This window comes from Clarias gariepinus, chromosome 5 (assembly GCF_024256425.1).
Source record: "Clarias gariepinus isolate MV-2021 ecotype Netherlands chromosome 5, CGAR_prim_01v2, whole genome shotgun sequence".
Lineage (NCBI taxonomy): Eukaryota > Metazoa > Chordata > Actinopteri > Siluriformes > Clariidae > Clarias > Clarias gariepinus.
The window spans coordinates 28,186,130-28,199,625 of NC_071104.1; the positions used below are offsets into that span (position 1 = coordinate 28,186,130).

A 13,496-nucleotide genomic window follows, 5' to 3' on the forward strand; every position below is an offset into this window, starting at 1 on the left:
CTTAAATTGTTAATGCTGTTTGCTTCGTATTGGGCTGCATAGAGTGCCCATGCTGACCTGCATCTATTGCCAAAGCCGACCTATAATCGGGACGCCAGCATCAAAACTTGACCATGGAATAATGTAAGACGGTGGCCTAGTCTAATCAGCGATCAGTTTTTTTTTTTTTTTTCATCATGTGAGCAGTGAGCACATTGCGTAGTAAAGGTATAAGGATGCACTACAGGAAGAAAGCAAGCTGACAGAGGCAATGTGATGCATTGAGAAAGGTTTTGCTGGGAATCCCTGCGTCCTGGCATTCATGTGAATGTTACTTTGACACGTACGACATTGCTGTTGACCAAATACACCCTCTTTATGGAAACTGTATTCCCTGATGGCAGTGGCCTCATTTATTAGGAACAGGCACACTGCAACACTACAAAAATGGTTCAAGAATGGTTTGGGGAACACAACAACAACAAGTTGGAGGTGCTGACTTGGCCACCAAATTCTCCAGATCACAATTCAAAGGATCATGAGTGGGATGTGATGGAAAAACAAGTCTGATCCATGGAAGCCCCAACTTACAACTGGGTTACAGGATCTGGTACTGATGGCTGTGATGCAAGATACACACCTTCAGAGGTCTAGTAGAGTCCATGCCTCAACGGGCCAGGGCTGTTTTGGTGGCAAAGCAGGGACTAATTCATATTAGGTGGGTGGTCAGTGTTATGGTTGATTGGTGTATGGTATTTCAGTATACTGTGTGTGTTTGTGTGCGTGATTAGGGGTGGCCTAAGACTGTATATAATATTTATATTTTGTTAATATTTAACCTAAATGCTTCATAGAGTAGAAAGGTTGCTGCAGGCTTAGGATACGGTAATTTAGTTCTAAAGCAATTTACCTTTTTGTCCTTTCTTTGAAGAAAGAAAATGCTTTAGACATGTTTTGAAAAATATTCCTGCATCCATTAATGCACTCTGCTTCCATTCATCTACTGATTAATGTATCTACACATACTTCTCCTGGGGATTCTATTTCATCTGAGAGCCATCATGCATACACATACATATATATATATATATATATATATACATATATATATATATATATATATACACACACACATATATATATATATATATATATATATATACACACATATACATATATACACAGTATTTATATTTACATTACGCTTCCTTTACAGTGTTCATTGTGTAACACTGCATTAGCTGACATGTATGAAGCCTGCAGAATAAAACGCTTTGTTATTCTTTTGAAGTATATTATTCAGTTCAAATTGTGTGTTCTTCTACATGTTTAGTAAACCACATTATTCAGGTATGCTCCTACACACGGCCTAGATACAAATCCTAACATTAACATAATGATCGCGAGGTCAGGAGCGGGAAATGCAAAACAAGCACATGAAGTAAACACAGCACAAAAGAAGAAGGAACTTTTATTTTCGTTTTTAGTCATGAGGAGGTCATACCTTGCATTATTCCCAGCTGGCTCGTAGGCAGAGAGAGAAAGAGAGAGAATATTTGCAAAAATCATATGAAATCAGCAGTAATACATAAGCAATAGGTAGAAAAGCAGGCTGTGAAAAGGCAGAGCGACGTGGGAGAAATTGCAGCATTTGTAATGTTGCTCGGTACTGTGTTCGACAAGTCTAAATGAGGAACGCGGTAAAGTGCATGTGTACACAGAAGACGATGGCTTACGTGCACACAATTTTGGGAACCACGACAGTGCAACACTCCATTTGAACCCTGCTTGTGGTGTAGCTGAAATCCTAGAGGAGGATTACTTCTCTTTTATGTTCAGCTGAAAGGATGGTTCATGTGACAGGCTACACACTTCGCCATTTTACATGAAAAGAATCGCAAATGTGCCTCAAATTCCTGGCTTTTTAAACACATGGCGAAGACTGGCATGGCATAAGGGGGAGATAAAAAGAAGGGAAACTAACTTGTATGATTTCCTGTACTGGTGTTGACATATACTATCGAAAATACAATGAAAATTATTAAGGCTCAGAATCACATACTTTATGGAGGTTCCAAATTCCTTGCTATGCTCCTGTGCATTAAAAAGCTAAACAGCAGAGTGTGGAAATAAAAAGAGCTCAAAAGGACCCTTGGACAATATAATGAATCTGCAAAATATAAGCAACAATTTGAATGAATTTGAATTGAAATTTCTGAGTCAATCTGAGTCAATTCTCTAAGGGCTTCAATTGTCATATGACCGACAACACAGAGTGTCTTACTCACCCACAGATCGCTCAAAGATGTTGTTTATCACCATATGGGGCTGCACAGGGCTTTCTGATTGGCCGAGGAGAGCAGACTGGCCCACGCAGCTATCAAAGGATCGATTGAGGATTCTTCGGGAGTCCGGGTATTCCTGCAAGACAAAGAGAGAGCATGTAGCAGATCTGAAACCCAAGTCAGCTAAAACAAAACTAAAAATCAGTGTCCCTTATCTTTTTAATAACACAAAGAAAGTGGGGACTGGTGTTGCCAAGGAAATGTTGTTTGGATGAAAAACTAAAGTATAAAGTGCTGAGGTTTTAGGATCAGGTTATGGCTTTAAAATGTACTAAAATAATTTTTTTTAAATAATTTAAATAAGAGTGAATTAAAATTTCACTCTCGGCTTCTGTTGTGTCAAATCTAATTCTAAGAGAGAATAAAAAAACACTTTTTATTATCCTGCACTATTATTAGTGTATATGGTGAAAAATTAATAAGTTTGGTGCAGCAGCAGCTTCAATCTCATCAAATGTCCCGTTTTCTTGCGCAACGAGTACCCACAATTCCCTAGCGTGAGAGAGAAAAGAACCATTGGCTCAGCTGTGATCACGTGACACATGGTGTCAAAACAAGAAGCGCATGCATGCTACATGATACTCAATGATACTTTGAACTCGTACATCAGGACTTGCTTGTTTATCAAGTCAAAATGTATTACTAATTTTTGCTCGTCTTGCGGAACGCTAGCAAACCATGTTACTCTCAATTCGAGGTTCCACTGTACCTAGGAGCTGTGGTTAATTGATGTCTGGTGTTGGCAAAGACGGTGGTTTGCCTTCTTTCAATATGTTCCATGACTGTAAGTGAGTAAGTTTTGGAAAGTACTTCAATTCTTTGTCATTAAAGAGTTACCTGATGTTTTCTGACTGATAAAGCACATCTTTCAAACAGCCTGAGATGTAAAGTTTGTCTTGAGCCTCTAGAGAGAAACATGGCTTACGATTTACCTAGAGAAAGGTCAGGTATAAAAAAAACTATGATAGAAATAAAAGAAAAATACCTAGGAATAAATTCTGTACAATAATCCCCTGGTATCATGCAAGACAGAAAAGCAAACTCTGAATCATCAGTTTAAAAGTTTCCTAAGACCTACAATTTCATTTTATGCACCTTACAGGAGGTGGAGGTGGACAGGCTACAACATCAAGACTACAGAAATCAAGTCCGTGGGGAAGCGTAGTGTGAACAGGTAGACGGGTATAAGAGAGGAGAGCCAGGGCTGGCCCTGAAATGAGATTACAGCAAGGGATTGATTGTGAATCCTGAGCTGCCTACTATTTTTTTTAAATATATTTATGAAAAAAAAAAAAAAAACTCATAAAAACCAAGGCATACATTTACAAGTCAAGAATTGCAGGAGCATCAACCAGGGAGTTAGGGAGCAGAAGGAAAGTGTCAAATAAGAGTGCAAAACAAATCCAACTCGCATGCGGAACGTAAAAGGATAAAGTGATGAGAGCACAAAAAAGTAGAAAGAGGGAAAAATCACGAAGATCAGAGATGGTTAAGGCTTACAGAGCTTCCAAAAAATGACAGACAGCAACTGTAGCCACAAGCTGAGACAGCAAGAAAGCAAGAGCACTGCACAAGACCTTAGGACATTTCTATGCAGAATTGGTGTGCTCATCAGGCTGGTGTTAAGCTCTGCTGATGAGGTGTGCCCGATTGAATTATGCTACATGAGAGGGGTTTTAAACGTGTCGAGTTATGATTTTAGTAAGGGGAGTAAAAAAACTATTTAGATAAGAGAAGGCCATTTTAAAATATTTTTAATCTTCATGTGTATCCTTACTGACTGACAAAGACAGGGAGGGAACCAGCATGGACAGGGCTTCACTTCCTTCATTGAAAGATGAGCAACAAAACAGGATGAGAAAAAGCAGATAGAATGAAAGACAGCCGAGAGAGAGAGAGAGAGAGAGAGTGAATGAACAGAATCTTGGTACATTTCCCATGGCCTGTGCCTTCTCAATAAGTGTGTGTGTGTGTGTGTGTGTGTGTGTGTGTGTGTGTGTGTGTACACGCTCGCTCTCAGCTCCTGGATTCAGCCACAACAGTCTCCCGTTCTGTCTTAATCAGCAGAACAAAAGGCGCATTTCATCCTGCTGTGTAAAACAGAAGCACGCTGGCAGGTCCACTCGCCTCCCTGCAGCACTGGCACACACTGCGTAGCCATGCCCTCTGACTGGGAGGAGCGGAGGAGTGTTTGGGCTTCCAGCTCCTCCAGCTTCCCCTTGGGCCACTCCTCATTATTAGTGCCTCCACTGTAATGAGATTATCACAGGGCTATGTAGACGATGCTGCTGAAAAGGAAGTGATTAGATATGGCTGCCCGATGAAGGTAGTGAGTCTGGAGAGGAGACGGGGTGGGGACAAAAATTCTGTACTGTATTGTGACTTAGGATCTCTGTGGCCCTTTCTCTGCAATCCAATTTTTTTTCTTCCAGCAGTGACTTTCTGGTTGGAGAGGTAATTATAAAACTCTGAGGAAAGTGTTACTCTTTGATGTGTTTGGAAGAACTCTTATAATTAGTGAAGCTGAGTCACAAATGGACAAAAAAAAAAATTGTTTTGGAGGACTGGATTTCACTAAAGCAGGGTAGCACTCTGGAGAACGCTGAAGAACATGCCGGTGCATTTTTTATGATAGCTAAAGACTTAAACACAATATATACATATTTACTTACAGCCATCCCTTGAGATTTCCACTGTAAATGCTTCATCCACAAGGTGAGAACACACTTTGAATCTCTCTCTTGCTCTCTCATGCACACAAATACATTTGCATGCACTAAGCTGGCAAAGTTTGGGCCACTCAGAAGAAGAATCACTGCAAATACAAAGATCTTCCAACTGACACTAAGGTGTCCTTAATGCACTACTGAAATAAGACTCGGCACGCGTCCTCCAGTTATGAACGCTCACCAAACAATTTGATTATAACTGAAGTGATGTTAATCATACACCACGGCCTTTACACCACATAGCGGTCCAACTGAAAACCAATCCATGACCAATCAGCAAAACACCAGTTGAGGGAATAGCTTTTAAAAGAACGGTGTTCGAAAACTGCACTTCTGGAGACTTGTAGAAATCAGTGCCAGGGTGTAATGAAGCCGTTCTGGCAGCTCTTACAAGTCTGACAACTTGCTAAGACACCACAATGGTTTTTCATTTTAGCTGTCGGACGTCTGTGCATTTGCACAATCATTCACACCTACCGTAGGAACAAATTAGTCTCTATTCGGGCATTTTTGGAGCAGGGGAACAAAATTGGAGAACCAGAGGGAAACCCACAAAACAGGCACCTCATCATTTTCTGGCGTAATTGTTACTAAGGTAAAAGTGGAGCTCCTGCAGCTCATACAGACTAGTGTGAAGACCACCTGTGTCAGTGAAAATCTGAATTTCAGACACAGCTATTCATGGTAAAAAAAAAAATTAAAAATAGAACGTTAACTCATATTGTTCTAAGCCTCATGACAATAGCACGAACTTTAAAAAGTTTTTCCATCAGCAGCAGCAAAAATAAATAAGTAAATCCACAATATGGCATATTGTATATTTCTTATTTCAATATTTTTATTTAACCCTTTTTTTAAACAAACGTTTATCTGCTTTTCTGTGACATCATTCAGCAACCAACAAAGATGTAACATAATTAAAAAGGATTTTTTTTTTAATCAAATAATTTGGCCATTTTACTGATTACTTTTGGACAGTAATGATTACTCCACAAGCAGACTTCACCCTCAGTCTGTGCATCCTACATGATGCAACACCTAGACATACCAGTACTGTGGTCCTGAGAAGGTCACCACAGACACACAAACACATTGACACACACACACACACACACCCACACACACACACACACAGAATCAACTAGCCTTTCATACATCATTTCATCCTCTCAGTCCTCCACCCATGCTGCCATCTCCTGAGCCCAGATCCATTCTATACACCGAAGACCAAAAGCATCCCTTCAGCTCCAGCTCTCCTGTTCCCCAGTTACACACCAGTGAGAACCAGGACTGCTCTTTCACAGCCCATAAAGCATTAATTTTAGGATGAGTCCCAGCTTCGCACCGAGGATCTGAGGTAGGCTGGGGTCTTTGGCCACAGGGGCCGCTTCAGTGTCCAGCCTAATTACACACTATTTAGGAGCAGCTGGGGGCTTTGGGGGTGTGTATTGGGGTTTGGATTGTGTGTGTATGTTTGTGTGTCCCGGGATGAGCATATGGGCGCCCTCCGAGACAGATGTAGGGGGAGGTGGAAAGGTTTGAATGCTCAGCTAGAGATAAATTCCACCAGCTCAGGAGAACTGATGAGGAGGTGAAAGTGGAGGAGTGGTGAGGTGTTTACCCAAAACACTTTTCGTACTGCCTTGTGGGTTTTAGGAGAATGTTTTGCCTCCAAGCAGGACCTGGAAAAACCATTTAATTTGGTCACAATTCTAAATATTATAATAAAAAAAAACACCAATATAAAAATGAATTCAATTTAAAAGTTGTCTTGATTCATATAAACATTTTTTTTAGTGATCAGTGAAATTGGTCACATGACCAGAGTCATTTAATTCAGCACTCGCCTTAAAATACGATACCAGCTAATCAATACTATAAGATTGTACTACCACGTTTATATCTATAATACAGCAAAGAAATTCATGGGAAAGCTATATATAGCTTCCCCAAGCTTGATAAGGACCAAACATAACTCACTATAAATATGTATAAGCTTAGAAATCCTTTTAACTATACATATATACACATTTCACCATTTTTCAAATTCATAATACCTTACATCTCTTGACAATCAGATGAACACTTTTCTGTTGCACATCACTATTGTTTGTCTATTTGGTTAATGGTTTAAACCATTTGACTTATGCATTTATCTTTCTGTCTGGTGTTTTTTCTGCAAAGATACATGGTCTGTACCTTCTTTTTTTGCATGCTTTCCTCCACTTTGTTCGGTTCAGGCTATCCTTTGTGGGGTGAGGGTGTACCGTGGGAAAGTTTAATGTCTTATGTGTCCTTTGTGTATGACGTGCCATTGCAATTGAAGGGATGCCTCTTTTATACTGTCAATGATTGGCAATTCCCATTTTTTCCTTGACATCTTTGTTCATGACATAGCTGAATTTTGTCAGTATTTCTCTCATGCTTCTTGGTTACTGGACGCCATAATGTCTTATATATAGCAACTGTGTACCTTGAGGTGAATGGGCATTTTCAAGACTCTGATGACCTATCTGCAATTCACCAATGCTACACTGACTTATTTCTGTGTTCCCATCCAAGACAAGTGGGCCAAGGTACTTGGGGCTGAGTTACTTTGGCGAGGGCTTGTGTGTGAATTTGAATATTGCCATCAATCTGCAAACCACACTCCAGGTACTCTTGACTTCTTAAGCTGAGGTACAGTATATTCCTTGCTCACTCAGTGGCGTTTTCCACCTTAAAGTGGAGAGCCATACAAGCTTTCTTATATAGCAAAATGTCATCCATAAACAAGCACTTACAGTACAGGGACGGGGTATTTAGCAATCAGTCAACACCATTTCCAGAGGCGAAAAGCCCAATCTCCAATGGACACCAAAGTATTTTAACAAATGATAAAACTACAGCAACCATTAAGATTTAACATAATTAAAAAGGAAATTTTTAAATAAAATAATTTGGTCATTCTACTGATGGCTCATCCCACCTTAACGTTCTGGGCCATTGTAAAGCTGATGTGTTCTCTGAAAGAGGTCATGCAAAACAGATTCAGAAATGACATCTTGTTTTGGACTATCTCGTTTTTCTCTCAAATAATGGAAATGCTTTTCTATAAGCAGGCAAATGAGGTGTGGATGACGTCGCTTATGCCACAACCTCTGACAAATCCACACTTGAGTCAATGTGAAAACTGTTTCTAATTACAAAACTATATAATGAGTTAAAAATATTTTAACTGCAGCTGGTTTTAAATCATGTAATGATTTATAATGAAATAAACAATTATTATAAAACAGAAAAAGTTAGAACAAATTTAATTTTGTAATGCCATTTAGTTACTTATTTTAAAATTATTTTATGATAATACTCTAACAGAAGAGAACATTTATATCCAAAAATGGTTTTGACAACTAATCCTACACCAAACTGTCAAGGTGGTTGTGAGCCTACTAAGATGTAACAGCTCAGAAACATCTGGGTCTAAATGGGTTAACTATTAAAAAAAACAGTGAACACTCTGAAGTGGTGGCATCATGGGAGTGTGGATGTGTGCGAGTGCTGCCTGAGTGAAGAAAACAGCATTCCACTGTGCCCTCAGAGTGGGAATGTGTTAAACTGTGGGCTTAATAGATCAAACAACACCGCTGGTTAGTATTCTTGTGTGGGCGAAGTAGCAGCAGCAGAACACAGGGATCGGCAGCAAGGTTTAGGCCAGAGAGAAAGAAATAACAAAAGATGAAGGTTAGAAGTGTGCGTTGCTTTGCACCTCACAGTATTCATCCCACCTTTCTAATTCCACTGACGCACTGCACTAACACTTCACTGTCCCCTCCCGTATCCGATTTAGCACTCATACACTCGAACGTCGGCAGAAGAAAAAACACAATCATGGCTGATAAGCTCACAAATACGCCATTGCGGCTGTGTACAGTGATTCTGCTTCCCCTTCAAGCATTAGGTCTGACCTCAGTACACGGCAAAAAAAGGGCACTCGAACTTTGAATAATCGACACCTGTGAACTGCTCAGTTGCATTATAGCTGCTTTACAAAAGGGCAAAAAAGCACAAAAAGACAAAGAGTGAGTATGGGAAGGTGATGCGGCTAAGTTAACATCACTCTGGATCTACCTGGTTGGAGGGCACAAGAGCCCGGAGAACAACAAGTTGGATCATGCCTCTGAGGTTGCCTTCCATGGACATGGACCTGCGCAGAGTCTCCATGGCCTCGTGGTTGGACTTTCCCAAGAGCGACTCTCCATTCACGGCGAGCAACTGATCGTTGACACGCAGGCGACCGTCCTGACCAAACAAGAATGGAAAAAAGTGGACTGTGATCAGCATTGTATACATGCTTGTAAAAAACATTTTTAACATCTGTAATTTGTCTATCAGCTTTAAAAGAAATAGAAAAACATGATGTAACATAAGTGATAAGGATGTTTCACAGCACTAAATGTAACTATTAACGGATGAAATTATAATATGTAATTCTTTTATTAATACAAATGATCACTACAATATTATTGTGGTATAAAAGAATAAAACACTTCAGACTGTGCTAATATAGAAATTTATTCCTTGATGTCATGTTTTAGTAACAGAGCATGAACAGCGCTGAAATCAAACACTGTTTGCGATAATGTGATAATGAGATCATATGGACGAGATTCTAATACAGATGTGTAATGTAAATGTGTATTTTAATGAGATATAACCATAAACCACAATTATGAACAGAAACAGTCACATACATAGTATCCACACAGTCCCAGAGACACTGACCCATAACCTTGGTCATTAACTGTGTGTCCTGATGGAGATGTCATGGCTAAATGAGGTGTAGCTGTGTGAGTGTGGCTGCTTGGCTGGAGATGGTAGAGATCATTACAGTGGCCTCTGGCTGAGCATATCTGTCCTGCTGACACCATGGCAAATGAGACAAGCTCTTATTCTCAAACAGTCAGAAAATGAACCAGGCCTATCACATGTCCCTTAGGTCAGCTGCGATTCTAAAATCTGCTTTTTGTTTTGTTTTGATGACATTTCACCTTAAAAAGATCCAATAGTGTGTGATTATTAACAACAGGGAAGGGTTTGATCTGACCAGTAGCTGTGATGTGTGTGAGAACTTAGAGTTGGCAGGAGAGGACAAGAGCAAAACGCCCCTTGGGTGTGAAAACACTACCAAGCCTGCAACACATGGCTCATTAGGCAAAAAAGACCCAGCAGGACATCAGTACATCCCGTTAAAACACCCACACACCCACACACAAACTGCAAAGCCACAGTATGCTACAGCACTTCATCACTGGCTTATCAATTGTACAAATAAGGTAAATGCATTTAAATAGAGTGATGCATACAGTAAGAAATCTCTGAGTTAGAACAAAGTTGACAAAAAAAAAGAAAAGAAAAACAACGGGCCATTAAAATGCCTCTGAATCAGACTTCTAACTGAGACAAAATGAATCAACACTTTTCACTCTTTTACTAAGTAACCTATAATTCTTGATACATTTTAGTCATAATAATCAAATATAATGAACATTTGATAATGACCAAAATATGAAACTGCCATAATAAGGCAGTCAATATAATCAATATAATTTCTTCTGGTTTTAGTACCAGAAATAAAAGTGACCTGCTTTAAAAAGACTTTTTTTAAAAACAGGTTCATGGCACCAATGAATTATTTACTATACACCTGTTGGATAGGATAAGAGAGTAGGATTAAGTGTAATTACTGTGGACATAGTAAAAGTTAAATTATCTTTACTGGATTTCTGGAGAAACAGGACAATTTGGACAAAAAAAAGCATTCCATCAGCTATCCATGCTGCTTCTGACGCTGTTACCAGTCAAAGGAGATGGTGATGTAAAAGTTGTCGATACATAATTCAATTCAATTTTATTTTTATAGCGCTTTTGACAATTGTCAATGTTGCAAAGCAGCTTTACACAATCAAAATAATTATTTAAGTTTGTATGGAATGTGAATGTGTATGAATCAAAACGGTCAAATAGACATAACATTTATTCCATTTGGCTCTACAATGTTAACAGCTTAGATGAGCTATTTTAGTTTACATTCCTTCAATTCATTGCTCCATTAACAGTAACAAGCAATGAATACAGGCATGTTATGCTATTAATGATGTTATTGATTTTAAATGGAAAGGAGACATCTTTCATTCTGATGATATGACATGCTGGGAAAAGGGGAGAAAGAAACCTCAGCCTGCCTCCTCTAGGCTTCTCCAATGCACAGCTAAAGCTGAACACAACTCTTAAAGGAAACAGGACGAACTCCAGCTTTGATGAATGCGGAAAAACTATGTGACACAACCTGATTCTTCACGCCAGACATAGTCAAACTTCAAAATTACATTATAAATATACTTATTTTTACAAAGCACATGTTTACGATCCAGTGCATAAGCGGTCAAATGCTTTAAAGTATCTGACATCTTAGTGTTAATCTGCTGCTCAAACTGTTTGAACACTGCTGAGTGCTGGCCATCGCATGAGAACAATGCAAACAAACAATGCTGTCTAATTATCATTACAATTATCATTATTTGTAATTGTGCTGGATTTGACATGTGTTCTTCTCTCTTTTTTTCTTGGTTCAAAAACTGAAAGTGTCCTTTTTTTCCACCAATCAACATCATCATCATCAAGTTGATTGCCACATCAGTGCACTCTTTAAGCAGCAGCGAGCACCAGCCAAACGATCTCTAATGTTAGATGGTGGGAAAGGGGCGGGGCTTCCAGTGAGTGACGGGTAATGCTAGAGTGTTTAAAACACCTGTCCAAGTACTGATTGGCTCATCTTTCAGTTTATTATAATAAAAAAAAAAAGACTCTTGGTGTATTTCAAAATAAGAACATTTTAGTCCATGCAAAAAGGTTGAGAGATCTGATAAAGTTTCTACTCACTCCACTCATCAGATTTATGGCCTGTATTTTTACTGGTTGTATCAATAAATCTGCAAGTTATGGTCACCTCCCACAATGTCTAATCTCTCTTTCTCTTGCTATCTTCTCTCTCCACCATGAGTCTAGGGAGAAGACACATCCCACCCACAGGCTCAGGACACTTCCAGCTAATTAGCATGGGCACAGAGAGTTTTTAATTAGTGTTAATGCGCTGAAGCTAGCACTAGCTCTGCTCTGTAATTACAGCATGGTGTCATCAGGGGCTACATTAGGAACAACATGCCTTTTAGTCCACACATGTGTATTCACATGCATGCGCATGCACACACACTCATACAAAGAGAGAGAGAGAGAGAGAGAGAGAGACTTCTCCTGACTGTCTACTTCTCCTCTCCTTACTACATCAGTCTGACTCCTAGCTAATATGAGAGATCAGGGAGTGAAAGGGCACCTTTAAAGTTATTAAGTGCTTCTGGCATCACCGCAGTGCCCTGACTCCAGACTTGATAAGACTCACTGAAAGCCTCCTTCATTTATTCACAAAGAAGGCCTCAGTTTTATATGTAAACTCTCACACTGAGACATACTCACACATACACAAACACACCTCCTCCTTCATAACCGGGTATTTTTAGAAGCTCTTGTCACATGGATTTAACATAAGGAAAAGTGTGACATTTCCTCCCCTGCCTAACTGCACATATGGACAAACAGGATGAATTCAAGCCTGTATTTAGCAAACTACTTAAAAGGATTCTTCAGCAGGGGATCGTATACTCATGATCAATGAATCAATACTTTTAAATTAGCATGCTTGAGATGGAGACGCTGAGAAGCTAAGAGCGAATTTTTACACATTGTCAGTGTAGGTGTTGTTTGTTATAAGATGGGATGTGTGACCGTTTACAAATGTGGTTGATTACTAAGGCTCTAAACGCGACACTGTTGTATATACACTGCCTGGCTATGAAAAAGTTGCATTCACTAATAGTTCTTGGGCTACATTTAGATGTTGCTTTGGCACTTGGCACTTTATGCAATGTTACAACATTCAGTATATTATCATCCAGAGGTGGTTGCAAGTTAGCCGATTTATTGTCTTGATGTTGGTCACATGAGAAACACATCCCAAAATCTTTTAATGGGGTTAAGGTCAGAACTCAGGGGTGGTCAGTTAATTTGTGAAACTCCCAGAAACACTCATTCATAATTACTGCCCAATTAATATTGACATTTTGGAATATGCCGGCGCCTTTAAGGCAGAGAAAAAAAAAACATTGATGGGATAACATGATCATTCAGTACATTCAGGTAGTCAGCTGAGTTCATTTTAGTGCCTAATAACATTACTAAGCCTAGACCTAACTAACTGAAGGAGCCCTTACTGAAATGTGGAGTCATTGGTTCATCATGAGTGTGAAAATGCTCATACTTTCACTATCAAACACAGCTAAGTTCTACTGTTGATTTTATCGACACAAACTTAATGATTTTAAGCACCATCATTCAATGTGATAATAAT

The 13,496-nt window shown here is 39.3% G+C and overlaps 1 protein-coding gene across 5 annotated transcripts in view; it reads right to left on the bottom strand.

Moving 5' to 3' along the window:
- Nucleotides 1–13,496, bottom strand: part of pard3bb (par-3 family cell polarity regulator beta b) — a 307,077-nt gene that overhangs the window by 121,103 nt on the left and 172,478 nt on the right. For all 5 annotated transcript variants that reach the window (XM_053496440.1, XM_053496439.1, XM_053496437.1 and 2 more), the window contains 2 exons: nucleotides 9,164–9,334; nucleotides 2,268–2,400 (listed from right to left, as the gene is read on the bottom strand). In XM_053496440.1, coding sequence (XP_053352415.1) covers nucleotides 2,268–2,400; nucleotides 9,164–9,334 — 304 coding nt within the window. The remainder of the gene's footprint in view (nucleotides 1–2,267; nucleotides 2,401–9,163; nucleotides 9,335–13,496) is intronic.